We start from the raw sequence: 25840 nt of genomic DNA, 5'->3' as shown, positions 1-25840 counted from the left end.
GACTATTATGTCCCCTTCCCCTGGATTCTCCATCTGTGGCTCAACTTGTTATTGACCTCTGCGAGTGGGTGGGTTCGGGTTTTGGTCGCGTGGTCTGGTTTTTTTGGTCCCTTTCTGACCCACTTTGACTGATTTCTCTCCTTAGATAAGTGATATGTAGCCGAGTGAGTTAATTAGATTGGACTGGTTTAGATTGATATGCGTGACCTCGTTTTCAAAAGATGTGGAATGAGTCTAATTCAATCAAGGGTAAGATAAAGTTTCGATGTCAATGTGTGGGTATCGACATAGGAATATTTCTTTATGTTTGGTCTAACCACGTGAGCTAATAGAATTGGAATGGTTACTATGTCATGGATGGGATGTTGACCTCTCACAATCAGATTTTGGTTTCACCCTGAAGATATATATGGATTTCGACACTAATTGTCAAGTTACAACAATAATGTGATGGAATCGATCAAAACAAAATAGCTATATAACATAGTTAGAGCTTACTTAAAGGTATAGTCCACCATTGTTCTAAAGATATGATCGATCATTGGCTATAAAACATGAATGATCATTCAGACTTGTCAAACTTTATAAAAAATATGATTGGAGGTTGAATCGATCATTAGGCCTCGAGGAATAAAAAGAATGATCGATCATTCATCTAGAGCGGTTTTTATACAATGGTAAAAAATAGTTAGTTTCGCTAGAAAACTTATAAATAAAGACTCAAACTTATCCCACCGCATTGAAGGAGCCGTCATTACAATACTAAAAGTAAAAAATATATAATTTTCTTGTAAGATTGATAATTTTCTTGAGCAAGGATTCTTGAGCAGTAATTTCCACTAGGGGAATATCGAGAGAAAAAGTATTTTGCTTGGTTGCAATTGTACGCATGTGCTTTTGATTTAACCCATTTCTTTTTTATTATTACATTCCAAGCACTTGATTTTTAATTTTATTTTCTGGTCATCTCTTATTGAGATGCCACCTGGGCTAACAATTAGTATCAAATAAGGCTTGAAAGAGTTTTCAATTAAACTCTTCCATATTTTAGCTCGATTAATTTCATTACTTTTCAAGACAAAATGCTCATTTTTTAAGGGCAATCAGCTAAGTAACTACGTTTAATGAAACTAATTATCCATATCAAAATATAAGAATAAAACTTTTTCTTCAATCTATAGATTGAAACACTTGGCATGTCATCAAACATAGACCCTTTAACTCTCACAAAATAATTGATGAGATAAAGGTATTCAAGAGTTTTGGTAAAATCACTAAGTAGGATAAGGAGTAACTTAGAACCAACTCTAATTGATGAGAAAAATGTTACATCTCAGAAGAATGTACCAAGGACATACCATTGAAAGAACAAGAGTAGTCACATGTATAATCACACAAATATGTCTCGTGTTAAATGTTATTATTGCAATAAATTAGGGCATTATGCACATATATGCAAACTTGGCAATGGGTATGGTGTGAAACAAGTGTGGTACCCAAATTCAAAGAAAACATTGAAGCGAATAGGTACTCTTAATTCTTACATTTCAAATGTTTACTATGTAGAATAGTTGTTGCATAATTTGTTTGACATAAGTCAACTTTGTGACAAAGGTAATAAAATATTGTTTGAAAAGAAAAAATGCGCGATTAAAAATGAAAATGATGAAATTGTGTTAGAGAGAAATAAAAATAAGAACTCGTGCATTAACATCTTAGCGCTACCATCAATAAGTGTTATATGTTTGGTTGTTGATTTGAATGATTCTTGGTTATGTATAGGAGATTAGAACATGTAGGGATGGAACTATAGAACAAATTAAGTAGAAACGGTCTAGTGAGAAGATTACCAAACCAAAAGCTTGCAAGAGAAAAACTTTATTTGATTGGAGTATAGAACATTGTCTTTACAGCTAGGAGTGATTTTACTTGGGTCTCTTGGTAAATAACAAAAAGACTACCCGGCTTAAGGGGGAGTGTTGGAAGATATGTTAGACTGTCATTTTATACGGGAAGATACTATACACCGTTTACAACAAGTTGATCGTTTATGATGTTCTCTCACCATTAGTTTGAGGGAGAGTGTTGGTATATGGGCTCAAGCCCACACATCCAAAGAAAAACCCCACATGCCCAAGAGATATGATATAATGGTAAATAAACAAAACTTTTCATAAAGATACACAAGGATGTAATTAGTAAAAGCTTAATGTCTCAAAATTTAATTGGTTTAAGCCTTTAGTATACAAACACTAGAGAATGCATCTTTATCAATGCGAAAGAGAAAAATATTGATAAAATAGATGTATCCTTAAAGTAACAAAATTAGGATACAATAAATATTAAAGTGCGATAGAAAATAGAATATTTATATAGAATTTTAAGTGACACCAATAGTCAATGAGATGAAATTATAAGTTATTTGATGTTGACCTAATTATGTATCGGTGAAGAAGTTTTACTTGTGGTTATTCTAGAAGCTCAAAAGGTCTTCGACAAAGTGATCCGATTTCTCCTCTTCTCCTTAATATTGTTGGGGAAGTTTTGACCAACCTATTTAGATATATCGGTAGTATTAATTGACTCACCCTCGTTTCTTAAGACATGCACTTGAAAAATCACAAAATAAAATTTAAAAAATGTTATAAATGTTAATGTGGAGGAAAAATAATGCTTGTGTAACAAAAATAAAATGCTTATTTAGAATTACAAGTGATACCAATTGGTAATAAAGAGAAAGTGATTGTTGGTTGATGTTGACCTAATTATGTAACAGCGAAGAAGTTTTCCTTGAAGTCACTTGCTAGGCCCCACCCGCCAATAGAATGTCAAATATGACCGACAAAATTATTGACTAAGGAACGACAAAAACATTAACCTAATAAAGGATATAACAAATGACATACAAGAAAACGGAAATGAACATAATTGGTCCCGAAATAGTTGGAAGACGATTATAGTTGAATATTTGAATAATAACTAAAAAACCGTCATATTAGGACTTACAATTGAACTACAAGACATTGTGGCATAGAACAATGTCTTGTAATTTATAATTTATAATTTCATAAAATTAATCTTTTATATTTAGACAACTTTAATTGATTTTTAAAATTATATTTATATTTATATTCCTATATATATAAAAAAAAAGTTTATTTAGATTCAGGGATGTAAGTGGCAGGGCATCTTCACCGGCTCCCGGAGATTCTCCGACCAACTCGATAAAACTTTAGACGATAAAAATCGTTTCGTGTGTACGGTGGATTTGCCAAAGAAAGAAAAAAAAATTCTCTGCCCGGGAATCCCGGTCAGGGCCCACAATCTGTACGCCACATCAACCGTCCAATCAACTCCGCTTTCTCGACTCTGCCCATTGCCCCCTTCCTTTTTCTCCCGAAAATTAGCTAAATAAGAAAAGAAAAGTAGAAAACCCTTTTATCTTCCCTTTTTTCATTTTTTCATTTTTAATTTTCTTTAACTGCAATTACTCGCTCTTTCTCCGATTCGTTGCAGGTATCATCTCTCACTCTGAAATGCCTAATTTCTAGTGAATGTTTTCCCTATTCGCGCTCTACACGAGTCACTGCGTGTCTGGTTCATCCGCAAATTAGGGCTTCGCAGCTAGGGTACCGAAGGAAACCAAGTTAGGGTTTGGATCCATGTGCCGTTGTTGTTTTCATGACATTTGTGTTCCTTGATTTTCCGAGGGGTGCGATTTCCAGGAGGTTGGATAATTTGTGAAGGAATATATGGTCATATACCAGGAGGCAACGGTTACTGTCTGATATTCGGGCGGAAGAGACAAATTGTGTTTTGTGGAACTCTTCGCTTGTGGTGCTTTAGGATATCTCTCTTCAAAAACTTGTTTTGGTGGTTTTCTTGAAGGAGATTCGCTGGGATAAATTTGTTGTTTGTGCGTAGATGGTTCTTGCCGTCAAGATTTTAATCTGCTGACTTGGAATGTGTGATCACTGAGGGATCCTCTGCTCGTAGTAGAGGATCCCTGTTGACAGAAGCTAAATCTGGGGTTTTTTTTGTTGTGAGTTTCGAATGTTCGACCCTCAATAATTTGCGTGCTTCTTTCTTGTTGCTTGGAGGACTTGGGTTGGTAAACGAGTAAGTTGTGGCGCGGTTGGTTGACTTTTCCGGTGAAGTGCGCTGTGACAATAAAATTATTACCTCGGAGTATATTCATAGATTCGAGCAAATGTATTCCACAGGAGCGGATCCTTTGTCTGAAAATAGTGGAATTGGAGGTCAGGTGTTAGTGCCAATGAGGTTTGTATGGCCTTATGGGGGTAGGCAAGTCTTCCTCACCGGCTCTTTCACAAGGTCAGACTCAGCAACATAATTGTCTGTGGTTTTCTGATTATCTTTGCACCGCTAATTTGTCCCGCCACCGTGCTCACTTTGTTTCAAGTTTTATTTGATAGTTTCTCTCGTGCTTCATTTGGTCTAGACGTGCCATTTTTAATGTGTTATTGCAAGTAAGGAATATGAGTGATTCAAGATTGCTGTTTTCTGACTTTCATTGTAAGAAAAAAAGCATGGTGTCTGCTCTACTAAATAATAGTTTTTTGCATTTACTCATGATAACATTTCTGTTTTATTCCTTCCTCAGGTGGTTGGAATTACCCATGGCTCCAGTGGAGGGCTGTCCTACCGTTTTCCAGACAGTTTACCGCTTAACACCTGGGTATCATCAGGTACTCCATGAACTAGGCGGTTGGTGGAATGGACATATGTTCTTTATAGGAGAAATTATTTATGGTGGCTTTACATGTTGCTTCAGATTTCATGGGTTTTGTTTTCTTGTTGGAGTTAAACTCAAGTATTTCGTATAATGAGTTTTCTATAACAAAGTTGGAAAGTAACAAATGCATAGACTGATTGGGATTGTATCCTGATTATTGGGAAAAACTAGTTTGACTGTAATTAAAAAACACTAATTTGATTCTTACAGTACAATTGGGTTTTATCTGGTTCTGACTTTTCCAATAATATGTTCTTTCCCATGGGTGAGTATCTGATTTAATAGGGTTTGCATGCTATTATAAAGACTGTCTGTACACATGAAATTGTCTTGTTTTGCATTTAACATACGGTGACAAACATTTACTACATGTGCTTATTTTACTACTAAGGCAGTGTCTTATCTTTGGTATTTGTTTGTTGTTTTTGATATCACAAATAGTACAAATTTTATGTTGATGGCGAATGGCGGCATGATGAGCAACAGCCTTTTGTGTCTGGAAACTATGGGATTGTGAACACCATTCTGCTAGCCAGGGAACCTGAAGCCATTCCTCCATTGTTGAGTCAAGAGATTTCGGGTACCAGAATGAACATGGATGTTGACAATGATGCCTTTCAACGTGTGGTGAGTTATAAGGATTTTCTATGTATGTCTTTTTATTTTTTAAAATTATGAATGGAACCTTACTCTTGATTTGATTACTACATCTATGCTTTTCATCATTTTTTCATTAAGTAACAGCTGTGTAAAGCACTCTGCCTGGAAAAAAGCACCTTGTGCTCGTGGGTGACATAAGTAAATTCTTAAGCTTGTTTTGCAGCTACTCTTTGAGGCTAGAATGTTTATTTGTGTTACTGGTGATAATACTTTTGCATGGAGTTTATCACGTTTGTATCATGTTAAATTAATTTCTTGATAATTTGTGAAGTCTGTTTGAAATAAGTTGTTTTAATTAACAAAAATGAACGGACAAATCTTTTAAAAAAAAGAATGAACAACTATGAGGAAAAAAAGGACAATTAACGACTATTCCATTCCATTATTTTTTGCTTCCTTCCCCTCTTTTTGAGTTTCTTTTTCTTCTTGTTAAAGAAATTTTATAAAAATTCAGAAAGATGCTGAAGTGGAAATTAGCATCTACAGAGCTATGTGTTAAGCAAATGTGTAAACAGCTATGGGACAAGTTTTTGATTGGCCATGCTGTATGGAGTCAAGTCTTTGACAGTGAAGAAGCACCTGAGAGAAGAAAGTCATGTCGGATGTCAGAACATTGAGGTGAATTTGAGGCAAATTCTCGAGATACATAATCAGGAATGGAAGTAAAAGAGATGGTTAGATGGAGGAGAAGATAAGTGGTTGTTTCAGAGGATTTTGTCATGTCCCAAGGAGACTTACCAGTGTAGGTTGTTGTGTAGTTAGATTAAGGGGCTGAAAAGACTAGAGAACACTGATAATACATGGATGGGAGTGCTGAAGAAAGGCTTGACGGAGGACCATCTTGCAAGTGGCATGCACATATATTTTTTTTTTTTTCTTTGAATGGTGAGAAATTTATTAAAAAACAAAACAAAATCAATGCAAAAAACTGGCTGGGATGGGGAGGGGTCAGAGCATGCAAATTGTAGATTAGAGTGGATGTAAAATAAGAAGTAAAAGTAGCTGCTGTTCACAGATTCCTGTGTTAGATTATCATAGGGGCGTTTGTTGAACAAATAAAGTAAATTACACCTAGGGGGAGTGAAAGCGTAGTTTGTTCTATGGTGATTCATTTTTCTTTTAGTAGTTTCTGTTCACAGATTCCTATGTTAGATTATCATAGAGGCGTTCATTGAACAGATAAAGTAATTCACCTAGGGAGAGCGAAAGTGTAGTTCGTTCTATGGTGATTCACTTTCCTCATTGAATTTTGTTCTATGATGATTCACTTTCCCTTGTGAATGTGTTGTGTGACTATGTGTAAATGGAAAATGTAAAAGAAAAGTTGGGCTCTTAATTTGTTATTTCAAATCTTTGGCAACCCAATATGTTATAGTCTACTTGCTAATTGTGACTTCAACCAAGCATTTGTATTTGATATGAGCTCTTTAGGTTACTTTTCAAATTGGTGAAAACTAAACTTGATCACATCTTACTGCAAAGAACTCAATAGGGTATGCGAGGTTTTACACCAGCTTTCTACCTCTCTGACAGAAATCTCCTCCTTTACACGTGTTTGGGATCAGTGGTCAAATGTTAACTTGTGAAGTAATTCTGAGAATTAGTAGGTGTAGAACATTCAAAATTTCTAGTGCATTAAGTAAGACGAGGGCGTCTCTTTGTAAGGCATAAAAGTGGAGCATGTTGGACTTATTTTTTATTAACTTTTTAAATATTTTTCTGCACTTTACTCCCTTTGTACCAAACAGGTCACGTTGTCAGATGGTACACTGCAGGAGGTGCCAAGGATTTCAGAGGCTGACATAGAGGTCTCTCGGCATCGCATTTCTGTATTTTTGTCTACACATACTGCATATGAGTTGCTTCCTGAGTCAGGCAAGGTTTGGTTGCTGCATCCCTTCTCTCTGATTGGTCTTTTGTTTGTTTATTTTTTGTGCTTCTTAAAACTTCATAGGTTGAGAATGTCACTCTCTGAGCTGTTGCAATGTCATGTTTCAGGTCATTGCCTTGGATGTCAATTTGCCTGTGAAGCAAGCATTCCACATCCTGTACGAGCAGGTACTGTTTTTAGTATTTGAAGTCATATGTGTGATCAGTCATTATTCATTGAAGTCATATAGATTGCCAACTATATTGATCAGAGGTGATGTGGTATTTAACTTGTTAAAATTATTTAATTTTCTCACTAAAAAAATTACGTAGTTTTCAATGCATTGTTTGGTCTTTTATTTTTTATTGGGCTTCAAAACTTGGTAATAATAATTTTTTTCTTGAAATTGGTAGTAATGTCTGTTTGCTATTGCCTTTGTTTAACCTTGAAGAACAATTTTTCTGTGGTCTGTGCTGAGTTGAGTAGTTACCATAAATTCTCTAGAAAAAGACCTAATTATTTTAATATGCACTAATTACTGTCTTGAGGGTGTCTTTTTAATATGTTTCTCACATTTGATTGCCATCTGAAATTTGGCCTTCTGCAGGGTATTCCTGTGGCTCCTCTCTGGGATTTCTATGAAGGTCAATTTGTTGGTGTACTTAGTGCAGTGGATTTTATCCTTATTCTAAGAGAAGTATGCCTGGAACTTTTACTTTCTAAATTTGATAGACATTTTGACCATAATGGGCATGTCTAAAGTTGATAAATGGCTAGACAATTTATTGCTATAGATTATATTCAAATCGTGTTTGCAATGAGAGTTCTTGCTTTACTACAATTATACATTGTTGGTAAACAGAACAAATTACATATCTGCAACTATGCTTTGTAATTGTAGAGTTAACAGTACCTGAACTCAATGGCTTACAGTTCCATACCTTCCCATTTGTTCTTTGTTTGTTTCAAAATGAATGATAAAATAGAAGAACACACAAGTCTTCTTTTTATGATCTTGTTCTTCGTCTGTTCCTCATCTTATTATTATTGTTTTCCTTACTATTATTAAATTATTATTATTATTATTTTTGTTGTTGTTGTTATGATTATTATTTATTACCTTGTTATGGCAGTGACCCTAGGTCCCCTAGCCATGGGCTCGCTCTGTATTCTTTTTGTTGTCATGGAAATGAGTCACGTATGATGAATGGACATGGTGTATAAATGTGCTGATTTGGAATGAGATTTTCTCTTTAGATCAGTAGGCTTTTTTACGTCCATGTTCAAATTTAGGTTTACTGATTCCAATAAGATGCTTTGCTGCTTTGACAAACTTTATTAGAGGAAAGAGGGAGTTGAAAACTTCAGTGAGAGATTCTGTTTGGTAGAGTCCATTTGTAACTGTTTCAGTTTGTTTGTGGGCAAATACAATCAATGGCTTGCTTTATGTTCTCCTCTTGAAGTTTACATGCATGATTTAAAAGACAAGATACCTCATCAACTTTCATAAGGGTCTTGAGCGCAGTGTTTATTTTTTTTTGTGGGAAAAGCTAGTTTGATTTTATTGAGAAAGAGAAAGAGAAAGAGAGAGAGAGAGAAAGAGAAAGAGAAAGAGAAAGAGAAAGAGAAAGGGAAAGAGAAAGAGAGAGAGTAGGTTTTTCAATAAAAGGGGGAGACCTAAAGAGAAAATCAGTTAAACATTTCATAAAACCAAAAAAAGATACATTAAGGACAATGTAGAAACTAATGCTGTCAAATCCCATACCAGTCCGGGAGTTACCCTTTTTGCAAGCTTGTTGGTGAGAGCATCGACCTACCATGGGTATGTAAGTCCAGAAACTGTCAAGAAGATGCACCCTCTCTGGCCAGCTTTTCTTAAGGACAGGTCTTTTTTGGGAAAGTGAGCATAGTTTTATTTCGAAAGAGTGAGAGCTACTGTAGCTCTCCCAACAGGGGGGAGATCCAGAGATAGGATTAGTGACAACATTTGGTAAAAACAAAAAAGTACAACAAGGACAATGTAGAATATAATGCTGTCAGAATTACCATACCAGAGAGTTGGCCAGCTTCTTGGTGAGAGCATTAGCAGAGAGTGTGAGTTTAGGAGGTGTCATGAAGACATGCCTTTCAATTATCTCTTCAACCTAAGGGAGGAGGTGCCTTGAGGGGCTGTTTGGGGGAGTGGTCCACCCTTTGCTGCATCAATGGTTCAACTGTAAGGGAAGAGCTGAATGGATCAATACAGAGTATGATAGGATTAGTTTTCACTTGTGATCCTTGACAACACCCCCATAAACAGCAGGGCCAGGATTGCCACTAGCATTACCATCATAGTTTAGTTTGAGGGGCATAAAAGGGAGGATATTATTGTTGAAGCTGTTGATAAATTCCTCTTGAGTAGATGTAGCTCCATGTATACCTTAGGAAATCTGACCCATGACCGACATATTTGTCTGATGATCCCTGAAATTTTAAGGCTTGTATTATATCAAAAGAGATCTGTGATTACTGAAACAAATCTTTATCTTCTCTTGAGATTTTCTGAATGTAGATGCATCACATTTGTTGTATGTGGTGTCCATTCTTCTTCAAGGTTAAATATAAGCTGCAACATACAGGTCTAGCAGCTTTAACTTTTCAATCTTAGTTGGTGTTAGGTTATGATTGATAGTTCTATATTCTTGTAGCATTCTCAATTGATATTGGTATTTTACTTATCTGTGCTGTTTAGCATGGACTGAGGGAAGTGTGAACGTTGTAACTGCATATTATGGTGGGTTAGTAGCATTTTGAACAGTTTTGTTTTCCAACACTAATGTTGATCTACTTCCCTTGTGCTCATTGGATCTAGCATACATTAAGTATGTAGCTTATAGTGGTACTAGTTTCAAGTGGGAAGGCTTAGGGTGGGCATGACAGTTATCTCTGTACTAGCAGGTCATTTTTTCTTAGTCATATTTCTTGTTTGTGTCTTTCAGCTTAATGTTGCTAAAGTTGAAAATGCCAGTTCTTGAGTTATTTATATGCATGGTTTGTAAGCTGAGCAGGTCATTTGTGTGATTGAGGCTGGAGTATTGTTTTTTCCTTTAGGCCAATGTATGTATATGTTATTTGTACATCTATGTATAGCACTGGTTGTAGCTTTATCTTCTTTTCTAGATAGAAGCCTGTCATATTAAACAATAATTTTTTTTGTTGGCAAGGGCAGCTTGGGAATCATGGGTCCAATCTCACAGAGGAAGAGCTGGAGACACATACAATATCTGCTTGGAAAGAGGGAAAAGTACAGCTCAGACAAGTTGATGCACACTCAAGATCTTTCCAAAGGCGGCGGCTAGTCCATGTAAGTGCTCTATTGGTTATACCTGAGATTACTGACCATCGGCTTTCTTTAAGTTCTGTAAAACATTTAGGGGTGGTGGAGCTTGATTATACTTAAACTGCACTGCACATTATTGGTCTCCTTTATCTATGTGCAATAGGACAATATGTGTTTTTGATCTTACACCATTTTAAAGTAAATATGCATGAGCAGTAGCATTAACTATTGTGATTCTGTCTGATTATTTTATTCTTATACTCATTTCACCTTCCCTGAATGACTGATGAGTGTTTCACCCAAAAAAAAAAAAAAAATCAAATTTCAGATGATTGTAAATAACTGTTTAGAGAAAAAACGCTATGTAAGGATTGCTTCAATTAAAACTGCATACACTACCAACAATATTCACTAATAAAACCCCATTGTGGGTCTTCAATAAAAATATAATTTGCATAGTGTCTCTGGTTCACAGATTATACTGGTTTAATCAAAAACCTCAAGTCATACCCACTCCTATTACTTCGCTAGTACACAGCATAATTGGTTTCACCTTTCCTAATTGTGATCTAATTTGTTTTTACCCACCCAAGTTGTTTTTTTATTTTTCTTTTTAACTGAGTTGTTTTATGCCTTAACAAGAAGCAAATAAGGCATAAAAAGTAAACTTCAACCAACAAAAACCCGCTAAAGTGGGGAAATATGTTTAAAACAAAGGAGAGAAGAATGCTATATTATGTTATGCTTCCTAATTGGAAGGTTGGCCTAGTTTTATGACCACTCCTATTGCTTGGTTCTGTTTTCATTTGTAACAGTTGTCTCAAAAGAACATTAATCTGATGACAGAAGTGTGAGGATACTGCTTAAGAAGTTGCAGGGCCATGTAGATATATTAAGATTTGACTGCTGACTCATTAATTGGTAAATCTTTCAAAAATAGATTGCGAATGGGTGTTCCACTAATACCTTGAAACTAGAATGTGGAATGGCAGTTCTTTAAAATATCTTCAATGCAGCCAAATATTTGCATTTTCTTTAAATTTACTGTTAGATTGTAATATAACGTGACAGTTCATTATATTATTATTATTATTATTATTTTCATGTAGAGTATCAAATGAATTTCTTTAGGACCTGGTTCAATTTGCATGACCAGGCCTTGGTGGCTGAAAAGGTCTTGGTTGAATTTGCACAAGTAGGCCTTGTTTGCATAACAATGTCTTTAGGAGAGGAATAAAGTGGGAAGAAGATAGAGGATCAGAAATTTCAGAAAGAAGTGAAACTAGAACAGGTTATCATATTGAAAGGAGGCCTGCTATTCAGAGATTCCTAACTTGTAAATTATGTGTGAGAGTGAGTGAGAGAAATGATACTCTTTTGTAGAATTAGGGAGTCATAATTCACAAGAATCAACAACTATCATTCCTTGTAATTATTTTTTCTTACTATGCGTGATCAAATGAAATGACCAAAATACCTTTATGATAACCAAAAATGAAGAAATAGTTATCTTTATGTAATAAAAAAAAGTAAATAGTTTATGCCTGTTAAAGCCACTATTTAAAGGGGGAGAAAAGGAATGCACTCACAATGCTCTTATCATCAAATGCACTGGATTCATCCGACTAGTGGGTGTATGGAAGAATCTGACTAGTTGATTTCCTTGAATAAGAAAGAAAATTGAACAATCTGGAGGTTGGGATAATGGATGGAAAGGGGAAAGATCTGATCAATGGAAGATACTCTGACGGGTAATTGGGAGAGTTGTTTTGTAATCCGTAGTTGGAAATCTTTTAAAGTATCTTTTATCTTTGGGGTAATGAATCTAACATTAGAAATATGTGAACAATTTGATGGCTTTTTTTAATGTGGGTCATCCTTGTTTGGCGTTGGACTATATGTTTTTGTTTCCGTGCAAATTAAGGTTGTTTCTGTGGATCATCCTTGTTTAGCGTTGGACTATATGTTTTTTATTCCAGCAAATTAAGGTTGTTTGTTTCATTCTTTTTTTTTCTTGGGATCCTTTTTGACAATTTGTTTATGGAAAGGTGGCAAAGTTCCAAAATTATATTTATATCAGGATCATTTCCATAACATATTATATATTGACGTGAGCAAATGCAATAAAACTTGGGTCATAAATTTGCCAAAAATTTCAAATCCATGCTATCTCACTAGCTAAGAAGTTACTGATATTTGGAAAGATACATCCTACATTGGTATTTTGGAACCTTATTTCAAATTAAAATCTTCCATTTTCTTTAGGATAAATTTTACAAAATATAATTTTTAAAAAGAAAAAATATAACAATATATTTTGATGATTTGCCAGGTGTAGTTGATCTTGTTTGGAGTGCACTGCTCCGTGTTTCCCATCTGGAGAAATTTCAACCTGGACCTTCCTCCAGGAGGGGAATATAAGCTCTGCATTGATTTAGCTCTAATAGAATAACAAATGGAGTAGACAGCTGCCATATTAAATCATGAGCATCACCTGTTTTTGCATACTCAAGTGTTCTTGGGACCAAAGTCAGAGTAAGACAAAATTTGATATTTAATGCAGGGTTTTCAGAATACACAAGGATGAAATAAAAAACACTCATTGCTGTAAGGGGATCAAAACTATTATAAATTGGTCAGAGGGCTCCTCTCAAGGAACAAATCGTCAAAACCCTCATTGCTTAAGGGACTAATAAGTTGGTCACTAGGCTTGTCAGTGCTGCCATGGGCAAATTTTTAACATCATGGCAAGATTCAGGATATTGCAGGATTAAGTTATCATTTCTTGGTCTCACTTTCCTTATTCAGCTAACCATGTCATCTTTTAGTAGGAAGCATCATTCCACTTTCTTAATGTAGCTTATTCTTTTTCTTCTTTATTGGCATGAATGATGCTCGACCTGCTTTTATAATCATTATCTCACTCTTTTAAGAAAATTTGCTTTGTTCAAAATAAAAGTTCCATTGTCAACACGAGCCCTTTTCATTAAGATATAATCAGATCAATGCTTTTGGGTTTAGCATTTGAGAGAGGTTCTTCAGAAGTACTGTGAGGTATTCACAGTATTTATAGTTCTGGTTGAGTATGTAAGTGAGGTTTTGTTCTTCCAGGGATGGCATTTTCCTCTTGCCCTCTTCCAGGGAAATTCTCCAAAAGTATCTTTTTCTTGGTGTATGGTATTGGCAATTGAACTGTTTAGTTTTACAAATTTAATTTATATCTTGCATTGGAGTCCTGATGGTTGTCTTATGTGCAGGCTGGTCCCTTTGATTCTTTGAAAGATGTAGCCTTAAAGATTTTGCAAAACGAGGTGTCTATGGTGCCGATCATCCATTCTTCCTCACAGGATGGGTCATTTCCGCAGCTACTACACCTAGCATCACTATCAGGAATTTTGAAATGTAGGCTTTGACATTGGAGTGTAGCTAATATTCAATCATAATGATTTTTCTTGTCTCTCCTCAGATACTTTGGATATTTTTTCCCAGGTATCTGCAGGCACTTCCGGCATTCTTCCAGCTCATTACCTATTCTACAGCAACCAATTAGTGCAATTCCTTTGGGTACTTGGGTCCCTCGAATTGGAGAATCAAATAAGCGACGTTTAGCAATGTTAAGACCAAATGCCTCTCTTAGTGATGCTCTAACTTTATTAGTTCAAGGTATCTTCCTTGTTTCCTTACGATGCAGTAGTCATTTACTGAAGTTTATGTTCTATGACCTATGAGTTAATATTTGCAAATGTTTAGCTTTTGAACAAAATTTGGATGATCACTGAAAAAAGTAGAATAGAAGGATCCAATTGTCGTTTGAACTTATCAGCATATAAAAGGTGTCACTCATTAGGAAAATCTTCTTCGTAAGTTTTGAATAGCAGGAACTTAATCCTTAAGACGGTGTTGTCATGGAAGAATACGACCATGATTTGATGGGTTAAATCCTGGATTGTTTTCTGGTCAGAGAGGCTATATATAGAATGTCTATGCCTCTTTAATATCTGTTTTCTAGTATTCTGCCTCCATCTACCTTAAGTTTTCTTTTATTTGGTTACACTGAGTGGATTTATATCCATGTTGCTCTGGTCTCAAATTTGAAGATTCTTTGGACTTCTATTTATTTTGTTTCTTTTCCAACTGGAGCTCCAGGATTTCTTCAACTGATCCACTGCTTATCTTGAATTTAAAAATTTGATATCTTGCCATTTCATGGGCAGTTTGCCTCGAAGATTAAAGTGCTTATTTTCTATTTTCAATAATCTTGCATTTTTATGTTTGGTTACCATAGTGAATGAAGCTCTTGTGATTTTTTCTTCTCTATATCTTTATCCTCTTTACACAGAGATCATTTGGAAGCAATTTGATTTTTCTTTCCCTTTTCATTTGTTTGGTTAAGGCTAGAAGTAAATGTGTCTGGATATTCTTGCTCATGCTATTCTGTTGGTTTACCTTCACAGACCAAGTAAGCTCAATACCGATTGTTAATGATGATGACTCGTTACTGGATGTATATTCTCGAAGGTATTCTTTTTTTCTTATTTTTGTTGCCAGAATAAATCAACTCTGTTTTTCTGGATTGTCAATAATGATTAACAATATTTTCTTCATTTCCTTGACAGTGATATCACTGCTTTGGCAAAAGACAAGGCATATGCACAGATCCACCTTGACGAAATGAGCATTCATCAGGTAATAATATCTTCCTAATAAGCGCTTTTTGAATGATGTTTGTTTGACAGGTGGGTTTTGCAGATGTTACCTATGATTGTTTTTTTTTTGTTATTTAATCATATATGCCATGGCTATCTTTGTATGACATTTTTGTCTTTTTAGAAGAAACACATCTTTAGATGCTAATCTCTTCTATCTTTACTTTTCAGAGAAAAACTCTCTTCTATCTTTCTTTTCCTTTAATTTAAATTTCTATGTTATTTCCTATATTTTATTGTTTTCTTGTGAACTACTGTGGAATTCACTATTTGATTGTGTCCTTTAAAGCTCATATCCTGTTTGGGAACAGATGTTTAGGCCCTGGAATTGGTTAATTGTTTTTAACCTATATATCATTAGAACTGTGGTATTCTGTGGGGCTCATTTCTATTCCTTTTTTTAATCTGGAGTTGAAGTGTTACATGTAAACTGTTCTCTACTCTACTCGAATCTTTATTTTTTTACTTTTCTAGAAAGAAAAAAGTTTGATTAGCACTTTTAAAAAAATGTTTTTGGAAATTTGTACTCCATATCTGGGCGAGACTTGAACCCTCATCACCCTAAAAATCACTCCATGTGGGCATTGAGCCAAAGTTCAAATCCACAGAACGAGTTGCACATCTTTCTCCTTGTTGGCTGCTAAACTGCCATTTTGTGGACATTTTCTTTGAACTGCTGTAAAATTTGAAACTTTGGAAAACCAAATGAAAAGTTCAATTGGGCCTTTTTCATTCTCTCTGTTTTTTGTCTGCTGGATAGGCACTGCAACTAGGGCAAGATGCAAATTCTCCTTATGGCTTCTTCAGTGGACAAAGATGTCAAATGTGTTTGCGGACTGATCCTCTACAGAAAGTGATGGAACGTTTGGCAAATCCAGGTGAGGCATAATGCTTGTCATGTGTTATGATTAACTGAAATGTTGTCCATAATCTCCGTTTTGAGTTGCACGCCACATGAAATGGCTTTCCAGGGGTTCGGCGCCTTATCATTGTGGAGGCTGGTAGCAAACGGGTGGAAGGCATCATTTCCTTGAGTGATGTTTTCAGGTTTTTGCTTCGTTAGCTCCAAAAGCTTTGGCAGCTCTGCATCCCCCCCCAACCCATGGTCGTACTGAAAGTCGCCCATCAATGGTTGATCATCATTTTTCAACATGTTCGATTGGAATCTCCTATTTGTCATAGCCTGGTCTATTTTAGGCTACAAGGGGGCCTGTAAATGTGAGAGGATTTGCTTCTCTTCCTTTTGTCTTTCTTTAATTAATTATTGTTATCAATCAATCCATTAGAGCATGCGCCCTACCAAATTATTGACTACGTCCATCAAGAAATCGAGGACGAAGAAATGTAACATCATGGTGGGAAGGAAAGCACTACTCGGTGGCATGGAGACAATCATTGGCTGTTGTGAGGGGTACTGATACTATTTTTGTTTATTCTTTCTTTTCTGATAAAAGAAGAATTGATGCATCCTCCTTAGATGTGAAGAGCTTGATTTATGGTTATTTGATGCAAATTAGCAGTATAGACAGCGCCACAGGCACACGACTGGGTTGGCTGCGTTCTGGAGCTCCCAGCTACTTTTAAAGTCATCTGATTCAGTATCGTCGTGAGGGGTTTAGGTGGTCTTGGAGGATGTTATAGTAGTGTTTGTGATTTCATGATCAGTTATCTGTAACTAACGTGTTCAGCAATCTATCACTGTATGTCGTTTTCTATCCAAGGGTTGACAATTGTTGGATTTTGGACACTTGAGTAAAACGCTTAATGCCGTTTTGTTATGTAAATATTGCACGTGCTCCGTATTCTAACCTCCATTCTGATGGGTCCTGCCATATGTTGAAGCGATTCAATCAGGCGTTCTCCTACATAAGATGCTAATGGGGAAGCACGTGTATATATCTAATATATATATATATATATATATATATATATATATATCATGGACCACGCTTTCCTGTTCGTGAAGGTCTCTGGCTTCAATCGTAACCTCCGAGGTTTGCAGTTTGAGGCTCTGGTTAACCATTGCGTACATAGTGGTCCAATTCGCAACGAATAAGGTCGGAAGAACGCTCAAAACAAGCGAATAAAACCCTTGGACATCGGAATCTCGTATGGATCCAGGAATGGTATCATGGGACTTGGTCGTGTTCAGAGTTCAGATGCCAAGTAGCACGTCGCAAGCCGTTCTAACGTGTGCGTGGCCCCACCTTGAGCCGCCAACTTTGAATTTGTTTTTACTCTTTTATTTTATAGTTCATAATTGCTCCACTAAATTATCTGATTCTTATTCGAATATTCGAATAAAAAAAGAAGAAGAAGTAAATATTCGAATGAACTCTTTTTCTTCTTTGTGGTGGTAGGAAAAGCAAGGATCGCCACGTCACATATGGGTTCCATTAAACTGCTTGGACAGTGAGATAAACCGTTTATAACTCGTGAGAGTAGTTAATCGAGAAGCGTTGACGGTTGAGAAAAGGAGGGTGGCACATTTGTTTCAAGATAGATGTGACTTAAAATTAAGTTGATTTCTGTTGCAGTGCCGCGTTCCGTGCGCGTACACTGCTGTTAGATGGAATTTGACTTTCCGACTTTGGAGTGAAGCAGTTGGGAAGTCCAGCTTCTTACTTCTGTCCGCCGCCGCCTTCTCGTATTCTCAAACAGGTTTCTCTCTCTCTCTCTCTCTCTCTCTCTCTCTCTTTTTTGTTTTTTTTGGTTCAATAAACGAATGAAATAGAAATGTAAATCCTTAGGCTTTCTCCTATGACCGCTGCTGCAAGTGAAAACATAAAAATGGAAGACAAACAGTATTGCGTCGAAAAAATAAGTGACAACAAGTGCATGGCCGTTCAGCGCAACTGAATTGCTGCCTTACAAATGGTGGTCTGTATTATCGCCTTAAGCGCCTCCGGTTTCTCTGGTGAGTTACAAAAGTAACAGATTTCTTTTACTTCGGGTCCTGTTGCTACTTACTGATTGAATTCCCCAAATATTATTATTTTACGAAGAAAAACGAAGGAGCCCCCTTGATTTCTTATACACGAAATGACATACCTACCCCTGAGATCGTCTTTCTCATTATGTTGTTCGAATGGCCGATTTCGTCGCGTCAATTTTGGGTAGATCAAGCTGCCCTCTTTCCATGGCGATTTTCTTCTCGCCTCTCCTCTCCTTTCCTTACTGAGCTCTAATCTCACTTGTTCGCTGTTTTCTTCTTCAACCATGGCTTCTGCTTCTATGGACCGAGAAGCTGCCTTCTCCACTTCCACTTCTCGATCCAGAGATGAACGGGTAATGACTGGGATTGCTTTATTGAGTTGTCGGATTGCCTTCACATTATGGAACTTTGATTTGTTTTACGTTATGCTGTTTGATTAGACGCTTCAGTTCCTTTTTTTTTTCTAAAATATATGCAACAAAGAGTGACGTTATTCTTCCTATGAGGATTCGGGTTCTTTTGAAAAAAAAGAAAAAAGGGCAAACTGTTTATTGCAGGGAAGTCTGCCTTCGATGAAGTCAGTCTACTGGGGATATCGGAAACAATTTGTGCATCATTTGGACGTTTTTGATGTCCTATGTGTTGTCTCCGTAAGTTAATGTTTTTTTTGAGTTTGGATGGGTTTGATGACGCTTTTTTTTTTTACCATGTTTTGAAAAGTTTTTTTTTACTTGTTTTTTTTCTCTCTGCCGTATCTTTGGTGATCACTGATTGAAAACTGCAAATACAGTGGAGAAATCATTCTACATATATAAGAGGAGCTTGGGTTTGGTTGGACGAAATAGTCGTCGGGGAGCTAAAGAAGCTCTGTTTTACTGGTTCTTTCCCTTTCGTTTCTTTTATCTTAAGGCGGATCTTGCACTAGAAAGTTAGTAACTTAAGGTGACTCTGTAACCTTTGGAGACCTAATCTTTCGATGGAGAAAAGGTGAATGGCAGCAGTACCCTGAGAATCAAATATGAAATTTCTTGTGAAGGACTGAATACCGCCATGCACCTGCTTCTTGGTAGCCTGTAAGGAAACTACTCTACATGCAACTGCTTGAAATCTTTGGTAGTAAATTTAATCCGCATGCCAGCATGTAGCTTTTAATATATATACATATATATATATATATATTTTTTTTTGAATATTTATTTTTTTGGATGTTTCACTCCATGCTAATTCATGCTCATAAAAAAAAAATGAGTTTCTTTATCAGTATACTCCTCTCAGTGCATCTCTTCATTGTGTAGCTGTTTCCTTCCTTCCTGAGGTTCCAACTATTTCCTCATGACTATCAAGTTTGCTGCAATTTTTTTTTTTTTTTTTTGTTTGTTAACTGAATTATGATGTCAGTGAGAAACAAATCTTTTTTTTCTTCTTCTAATTGAATCTGCAACCGGTACAGGTTCACTGGAAAAGCTACTATAGTAGATTGCTCCTGCTAGCTTATCAGAGTTTTGGTGTAGTATATGGTGATCTTAGTACATCTCCTCTTTATGTTTATCAAAGCACATTTTCTGGGAGACTGCGCCATTATCAAAATGAAGAGACAGTATTTGGGGCATTTTCTTTGATATTTTGGACCTTAACTATGATCCCACTATTCAAATATATAATTATTGTGCTGAATGCGGATGACAATGGGGAAGGTCAGATGGAGTAAATTTTATATAATTACTCTTTCTTTATTATCAGCTCTTCTTCAGATAATTATCATTGGTTGCTTGTTTACAGGAGGAACTTTTGCTTTGTACTCTCTACTTTGTAGACATGCAAAGTTTAGTTTGCTTCCAAATCAACAAGCAGCGGATGAGGAGCTCTCTACATATTACAGACATGGAACCTTAAATCGGAACATAGCTGCCTCATCACTGAAAAGGTTTCTTGAGAAGCATAAAAGGTTAAGAACTGCGTTGCTGGTTATAGTTCTATTTGGTGCCTCTATGGTTATTGGTGATGGTATTCTGACTCCTGCTATTTCTGGTATTTCCCTCATCATTGATGTCAACATTTTCTATGTTTTGTTGATTACGGTGTAAAGTTGAGGACTGACTTGGGTTCAAGCTTCCATTTTACCTTCTACATTCCATAACTTTCTGGTCTTACTGAACCCCAAATCATTATTTTCAGTTTTATCATCAATTTCGGGGCTGCAAGTACGTGCAACAAAATTACACGATGGTAAGTTTGTAATGTCATGTATATCATGCAAGTTCATACTGTGGTTAGAATTATTTTTGGGCCTCAAAGAATTCAATCTGCTTGTCATATCCAAGATATAGTTATTGCCATTTAAGAATTGGAATGGCGAATCAGTTATGCCCTTATGTGCAATCTTCTGTGCTTATGTACTTAAGTTTTAGAGACTCTGGTTTCTTATTGCCATAGTGCTGCATTACTGTTCCCATGATGCAAAACTTTGTCTTTGTTAGTATTGCTATATTTTTTTTCTCAATTTTGATTGCTTTTTCATTGGCAAACAGGTGCAGTGGTACTTCTTGCGTGTGTAGTGTTGGTTGGCCTATTTGCTTTGCAGCATTGTGGTACACACAGAGTGGCATTCTTGTTTGCACCAATTGTAATCATCTGGCTTATAAGTATTGCTGCTATTGGCATATATAATATAATCTGTTGGAATCCTAGTATATATCGTGCTCTTTCTCCTTATTATATTTACAAGTTCTTTCAAGCAACTGGTAAAGATGGTTGGCTTTCTCTGGGTGGAATACTTCTGTGCATAACAGGTGAATTTGGGCTTCAACTTTGTTTGCTATTATATTCAATATCACTGGCATGTTTGCTGTTGTCAACACTAACGTCAACTTGTCACTCTCAGGTACTGAGGCTATGTTTGCAGACCTTGGTCACTTCACTGATGGATCTATAAAGGTATGGAATCTTAACTGTTTCTGTATGCATGGCTATAGATATCCTTGTGCATATGTCTGCATATTTTAAAGGCAAATCTTCTTCTGGTATAGCCAAAAGTCTAGCTATGAATCATTAAAAAAATAGAACATTTATCATGTTCTATACGTGGAGTGGTAGCCAATCTCTCAACTCCTATTCATTATAGGTGGGTTTCTAAGGCAGTAATTAGCTGGTGAATGAAGTCTCTTCAGCCTCCTGGGAGACAGTGAAAAGCTTTTTTAAAGATTTGTAACCTAATAACTAATGTTGTCTATAAATGGTCTCATGTAAACATATGTGCTGATAGTCTTACTGACAACTTAGCTAAGGAAGGGGTAATCATCAACTCCTTGTTGTAGTGATGACTCCAGCTTTGTTTGGTTCTTGATCCTTCAGCCCTAATGAAATCATCATTTAAAAAAAAAGATCTGATGTCAACTCTTATTAATAACTAAAAGCCTTGTGAGCCTGTGCTCATGTGCATTTATATAGCGGTATTTTGGACACCTCAGGTGTTTGGGGCACTGATCTTGTGGATACTGAGTGCGTGGCTATGTTGCAAAAAATTCTTTTGGGTGGACATAATAATCATCTAATTTGTTAGCCATATGATTTTACTGACCTGGTTCCCTTCACCTGATAACTTCTGAATTAGCTGCTTCATTCACAATTACGTGAATTTTGCGCGGCATGAAAAGATGTAGGCATTACCCACTGCTAATTTTGATATTTTCTACCGGTGAAGAGCCTTGCCTTCTCCATGAACTTGAGTTACTAAATTGTACCCTTTTGGGTATGTAATGCCTGAATTTTATTTTATTTTAGCTTTTTCAACTGTTAACTTCAGAATTTTGCTCCTGATTTTCTTTCCTAGTGAAAACTTGAAAACCTACTCCAATCTATTTGGTCGTGCTTTTTCATAGAATGTCATTGTTTCCCCTTTTTTATTATTTATGTTTCCTTATCAGTATTAGTAATTCAATTCTCTCTTTTATTTTGATCTTCTTGATTGCTTTTATCTGCTTAACTATTCACGGCATCATGATTCTTGCTTTCTGCAGCTTGCATTTGCCTGTGTGATATATCCTTGTCTGGTTGTACAGTACATGGGTCAAGCAGCATTTCTCTCTAAAAACTTCCTTAGCGTCCATACAAGCTTCTATGACTCAATTCCAAGTTAGTTTCAAATCCAATGAGTGGAAACAGAAGAACTTACTTTTTGGTTGTTATCTAACTTGCGAAGTCTTTTTTTGTGGTGGTTGTATTTCAGAGCCTATATTTTGGCCAATTTTTGTGATTGCAACACTAGCAGCAATTGTTGCTAGTCAGGCTGTCATCTCGGCTACATTCTCTATCATCAAGCAATGCCATGCATTGGGTTGCTTTCCACGTGTGAAGGTGGTCCACACTTCGAGGTGGATACATGGTCAGATCTACATTCCGGAGATAAATTGGATCCTGATGGTTCTCTGTTTGGCTGTTCTTTTGGGTTTTCGGGACACAACCCTGATTGGCAATGCCTATGGTAAGGTTATTTATGACTTTCCATTGGACCTAAAAATCATGCTCCTGAATGTTATTACAAAAGCACAATCATCAAAATCTCCTTGTTGGGATAGGAAACAAATTTCCACCGGAAGCCTGCTATAAAATTAAAATGAGTCTTTATCTTCAATTTCTAGGAAGTTTCTCAAACTGTAACGAAACATTTTTAGAGTCAAAATTGAACGTATTTGACTAGAAAAAGGTCTTGAATCTCACCAAATAACTTTTTCTAAAATCCACTGAAGATTAAGATGATGATGATGATGATGATGATTATCACTATTATTGTTATTTTTTTTTTTTTTTTTTTTTTTTTTTGAGAGGGTGTGGCGCGATTCGAATTCGCGACCTGACGCTCCTGGTTGTAAAGAGAATACCATCAGACCACACGGCCGTAGGTTACTATTATTGTTGTTATTTTTATATTTGAACAAATAACTGAAGATGATTCTTATAACCTTTCAAATTCAGTATGTATCCTAAAAATAAGATACATTTTATGAGCATTTGCAGACATGACATGTCAAAGCTCTAAATGTTTGGAAGAACATCTTTGTAACATATAGTGCATGGAACAAAGTTCAAGCAGATTAGGAAATGTTTATAAAAAGTAAATAGGATTCTTATAAAATAATCCTTTTTCCTTTTTAAGTCCCCCCTTTTAACTGTCAACTACACATACAAACACACATACACATGCATGCATGAGCATGCGGCGTGCAAATCCACACACACACACACACACGTCCACACACACATGCGTGAGGCCCTCAACCCTGGTGAGACTTGATAATAGATCCCCAAGGTGGTCATTGAACCAATGTCTGATCCATTTTTATTTCCTTAAAAATTTAAGTTGTGCAACAAACATTCATGAAAGATCCATTCAAACTTGTTTAAACTTTAGAGAATTTTCTTTTCTTTATTAGACACGTTGAAAGAAAGTACGTATTGGTAAAGATAAAAGTTAAAAATAAGTGACTGTTTTAAAAGTATTGATCAAGATATGTTACAATTAATTGGTTGGTACAAGTTTTAATTTTACCTTGTACTTAAATTTTGAACAATTATGTAGTTTTTGTCATATGCAGATGTTTCATTTTTACTTTGTTATTATTTCCTCTCAAGTTCTAAAAGGTTTCTAGACATTTGGACAGAGATTTTTATGCTCCATATTGTAGTGTTTCCAAATTTGATTTCCCTTTCTTTATTTTTTAAGTTAAACCATTCTTACTTGTACGTATTTTACTTTTTGAGTAGTAATCCTCTTTCTCGAATTTCAGGTATTGCAGCAATGACTGTAATGTTTGTGACCACATGCTTGATGGGATTGGTTATCATATTCGTGTGGCAGAAACATGTTTTACTTGCTCTGGCATTCCTTATTTTCTTTGGGTTGATTGAAGGTTTTTATTTATCGTCTGCAATCATTAAAGTTCCTCAGGGAGGATGGGTCCCCCTTGTGCTATCTGCCATTTTCATGGTTGTCATGTATGTTTGGCACTATGGTACTCGCCGCAAGTATCTTTTTGACCTTCAAAACAAGGTATCAATGAAATGGATCCTCACGCTTGGCCCTAGTCTTGGAGTTGTTCGCGTTCCAGGAATTGGGCTAATTTACACTGAGCTGGTCACTGGTGTTCCAGCCATTTTTAGCCACTTTGTCACAAACCTTCCTGCTTTCCATCAGGTTCTTGTCTTTGTCTGTGTGAAGTCTGTTCCAGTCCCGTATGTGTCACCAGATGAAAGATACCTAGTGGGTCGTATTGGTCCACGAGCCTATCGGATGTATAGATGCATTGTGAGGTATGGTTACAAAGATGTGCAGAAAGATGATGAGAACTTTGAGAACAATCTTGTAATGAGTATTGCGGAGTTCATACAGATGGAAGCTGAGGAAACTCATTCAAGTAGCTTGGAGGGGTCTATTGATGGGCGAATGGCAGTAGTGAGAACTTCCGAGAGGTATGGGACAAGGTTGATTATGTCTGAAAGGCATGAAGGTGATGATAGTGAAGATACATATGTTAGAAGCAGCAAGTCAACCACACTGCAAAGTCTTAAATCTTTGTATGAACAAGAATCACCCCAGGTCAGACAGCGGCGGCGTGTCCGTTTTGAGCTGCCCAATGTGGAGTACATGGACACTCAAGTCAAAGAAGAGCTCATGGAGCTCATAGAGGCTAAGCAAGTAGGGATCGCATATGTGATGGGCCACTCGTATATAAAAGCTAGGCGGAGTTCTTCATTTTTGAAGAAATTTGTGATTGATGTGGCTTATTCTTTCCTCCGAAAGAACTGCAGGGGACCTTCTGTGGCCTTAAATATCCCTCACATCAGCCTTATTGAGGTGGGGATGATTTACTATGTGTGAAATCATAATAGTTTGTCAAAAGACTACAGCATGTTTCTTTGATGCTGGTCACTTGGTTGGATGAAAATGAGTAGAAGGCCTACTTACAGATGAGTCACTTTGCTTCTGAAATATATGCCGTGATCAGGTGATCATGTTACCTTGACATATTCATGTGGTCAAGCTTGTCCGGGCAGTGGCTGCCGCTGTACTGGAATAACATGACTGGCAAATCCGTAAACGGCTGTAAACTGTGTCTAGAGTTTCAGAGCGTCATAGTCATCTTTGGACTGATGATGCTATTGTGACAGGGCAAAACTGATCAAACTTGTAGTTAAGTCATGTTCTCTCTTTTGTAGCTTTGGTAGTTAGAACTTGTTTCTCTTTCTCTGATAATCGTCTTTATGTATAGTCTTGTCAAAAAAATATTTTCGTTAATTTTCATGGCCTTGATCGAGATGCAGCCCACACATAAGCTCACGCAAGTGGTTGCACTTTCCAAAAATGTCGACATGTCTTTCAGATTTTGTGACTGCTTTGATGTTTGTGAGTGTAATTTAGTCTGGTTGTAGTTTATTGCTAACATGTTCACACGAGTACATTTTTCAGCAACAACATCGACAAAACATCCATACATGGCAGTCTTGATCCATATAAAATGCACTGAAATGAAGGACAAAATCAAGCATGAATCCTAGGACCACGTCAAGTTATCATGGGAAGACATCAAACATGCAAGAC

General features: G+C 36.4%; 2 protein-coding genes across 4 annotated transcripts; both read left to right on the top strand.

Annotated features, from left to right (window-relative positions):
• Window positions 1-3498: 3498 nt before the first annotated feature.
• On the top strand, window positions 3499-17129 carry LOC137955882 (sucrose nonfermenting 4-like protein). Of its 3 annotated transcripts, XR_011113190.1 has the most exons (14): window positions 3499-4335; window positions 4625-4709; window positions 5198-5383; window positions 7165-7296; window positions 7415-7474; window positions 7894-7983; window positions 10495-10629; window positions 13863-14007; window positions 14095-14268; window positions 15060-15123; window positions 15222-15291; window positions 16072-16189; window positions 16283-16722; window positions 16832-17129. XR_011113190.1 is itself a non-coding variant. In XM_068803082.1 (13 exons), the coding sequence occupies exons 1-13, from the start codon at window positions 4211-4213 to the stop codon at window positions 16372-16374; spliced, it is 1449 nt and encodes a 482-aa protein (XP_068659183.1). In that variant the 5' UTR covers window positions 3499-4210; the 3' UTR covers window positions 16375-16778. The 3 variants fall into 3 exon arrangements, 2 of the variants coding, with proteins under 2 accessions (XP_068659183.1, XP_068659182.1); XM_068803082.1 differs by lacking the exon at window positions 16832-17129 and having other exon boundaries at window positions 7192-7296; window positions 16283-16778; XM_068803081.1 differs by lacking the exon at window positions 16832-17129 and having other exon boundaries at window positions 16283-16778.
• Window positions 17130-18408: 1279 nt separating this feature from the next.
• Window positions 18409-25626, top strand: LOC137955587 (probable potassium transporter 2). Its single transcript, XM_068802596.1, has 9 exons — window positions 18409-18599; window positions 19697-19940; window positions 20026-20274; window positions 20422-20472; window positions 20775-21035; window positions 21128-21180; window positions 22263-22377; window positions 22472-22726; window positions 24030-25626. The coding sequence occupies exons 1-9, from the start codon at window positions 18531-18533 to the stop codon at window positions 25118-25120; spliced, it is 2388 nt and encodes a 795-aa protein (XP_068658697.1). The 5' UTR covers window positions 18409-18530; the 3' UTR covers window positions 25121-25626.
• The last annotated feature ends 214 nt before the right edge of the window (window positions 25627-25840 follow it).

This window comes from Aristolochia californica, unplaced genomic scaffold (assembly GCF_029961685.1).
Source record: "Aristolochia californica isolate CCGP_79_NKW_82.1479 unplaced genomic scaffold, dmAriCali1.0.hap1 SCAF_2, whole genome shotgun sequence".
NCBI classification, from domain to species: domain Eukaryota; kingdom Viridiplantae; phylum Streptophyta; class Magnoliopsida; order Piperales; family Aristolochiaceae; genus Aristolochia; species Aristolochia californica.
The sequence above is the reverse complement of the archived record's forward strand: the minus strand, read 5'-3'. Positions and strand labels throughout refer to the sequence as shown.

Bases quoted from the DNA above. Each gene is read 5' to 3' on its own strand.
- LOC137955882 (XM_068803081.1), top strand. From the start codon at position 4,211: ATGTATTCCACAGGAGCGGATCCTTTGTCTGAAAATAGTGGAATTGGA. The intron at 4,710-5,197 runs GTACTCCATGAA...TATCACAAATAG, and splicing joins TAACACCTGGGTATCATCAG to TACAAATTTTATGTTGATGG. The intron at 14,269-15,059 runs GTATCTTCCTTG...TTACCTTCACAG, and splicing joins TCTAACTTTATTAGTTCAAG to ACCAAGTAAGCTCAATACCG.
- LOC137955587 (XM_068802596.1), top strand. From the start codon at position 18,531: ATGGCTTCTGCTTCTATGGACCGAGAAGCTGCCTTCTCCACTTCCACT. The intron at 22,378-22,471 runs GTTAGTTTCAAA...GTTGTATTTCAG, and splicing joins CTTCTATGACTCAATTCCAA to AGCCTATATTTTGGCCAATT. The intron at 22,727-24,029 runs GTAAGGTTATTT...CTCGAATTTCAG, and splicing joins CCTGATTGGCAATGCCTATG to GTATTGCAGCAATGACTGTA.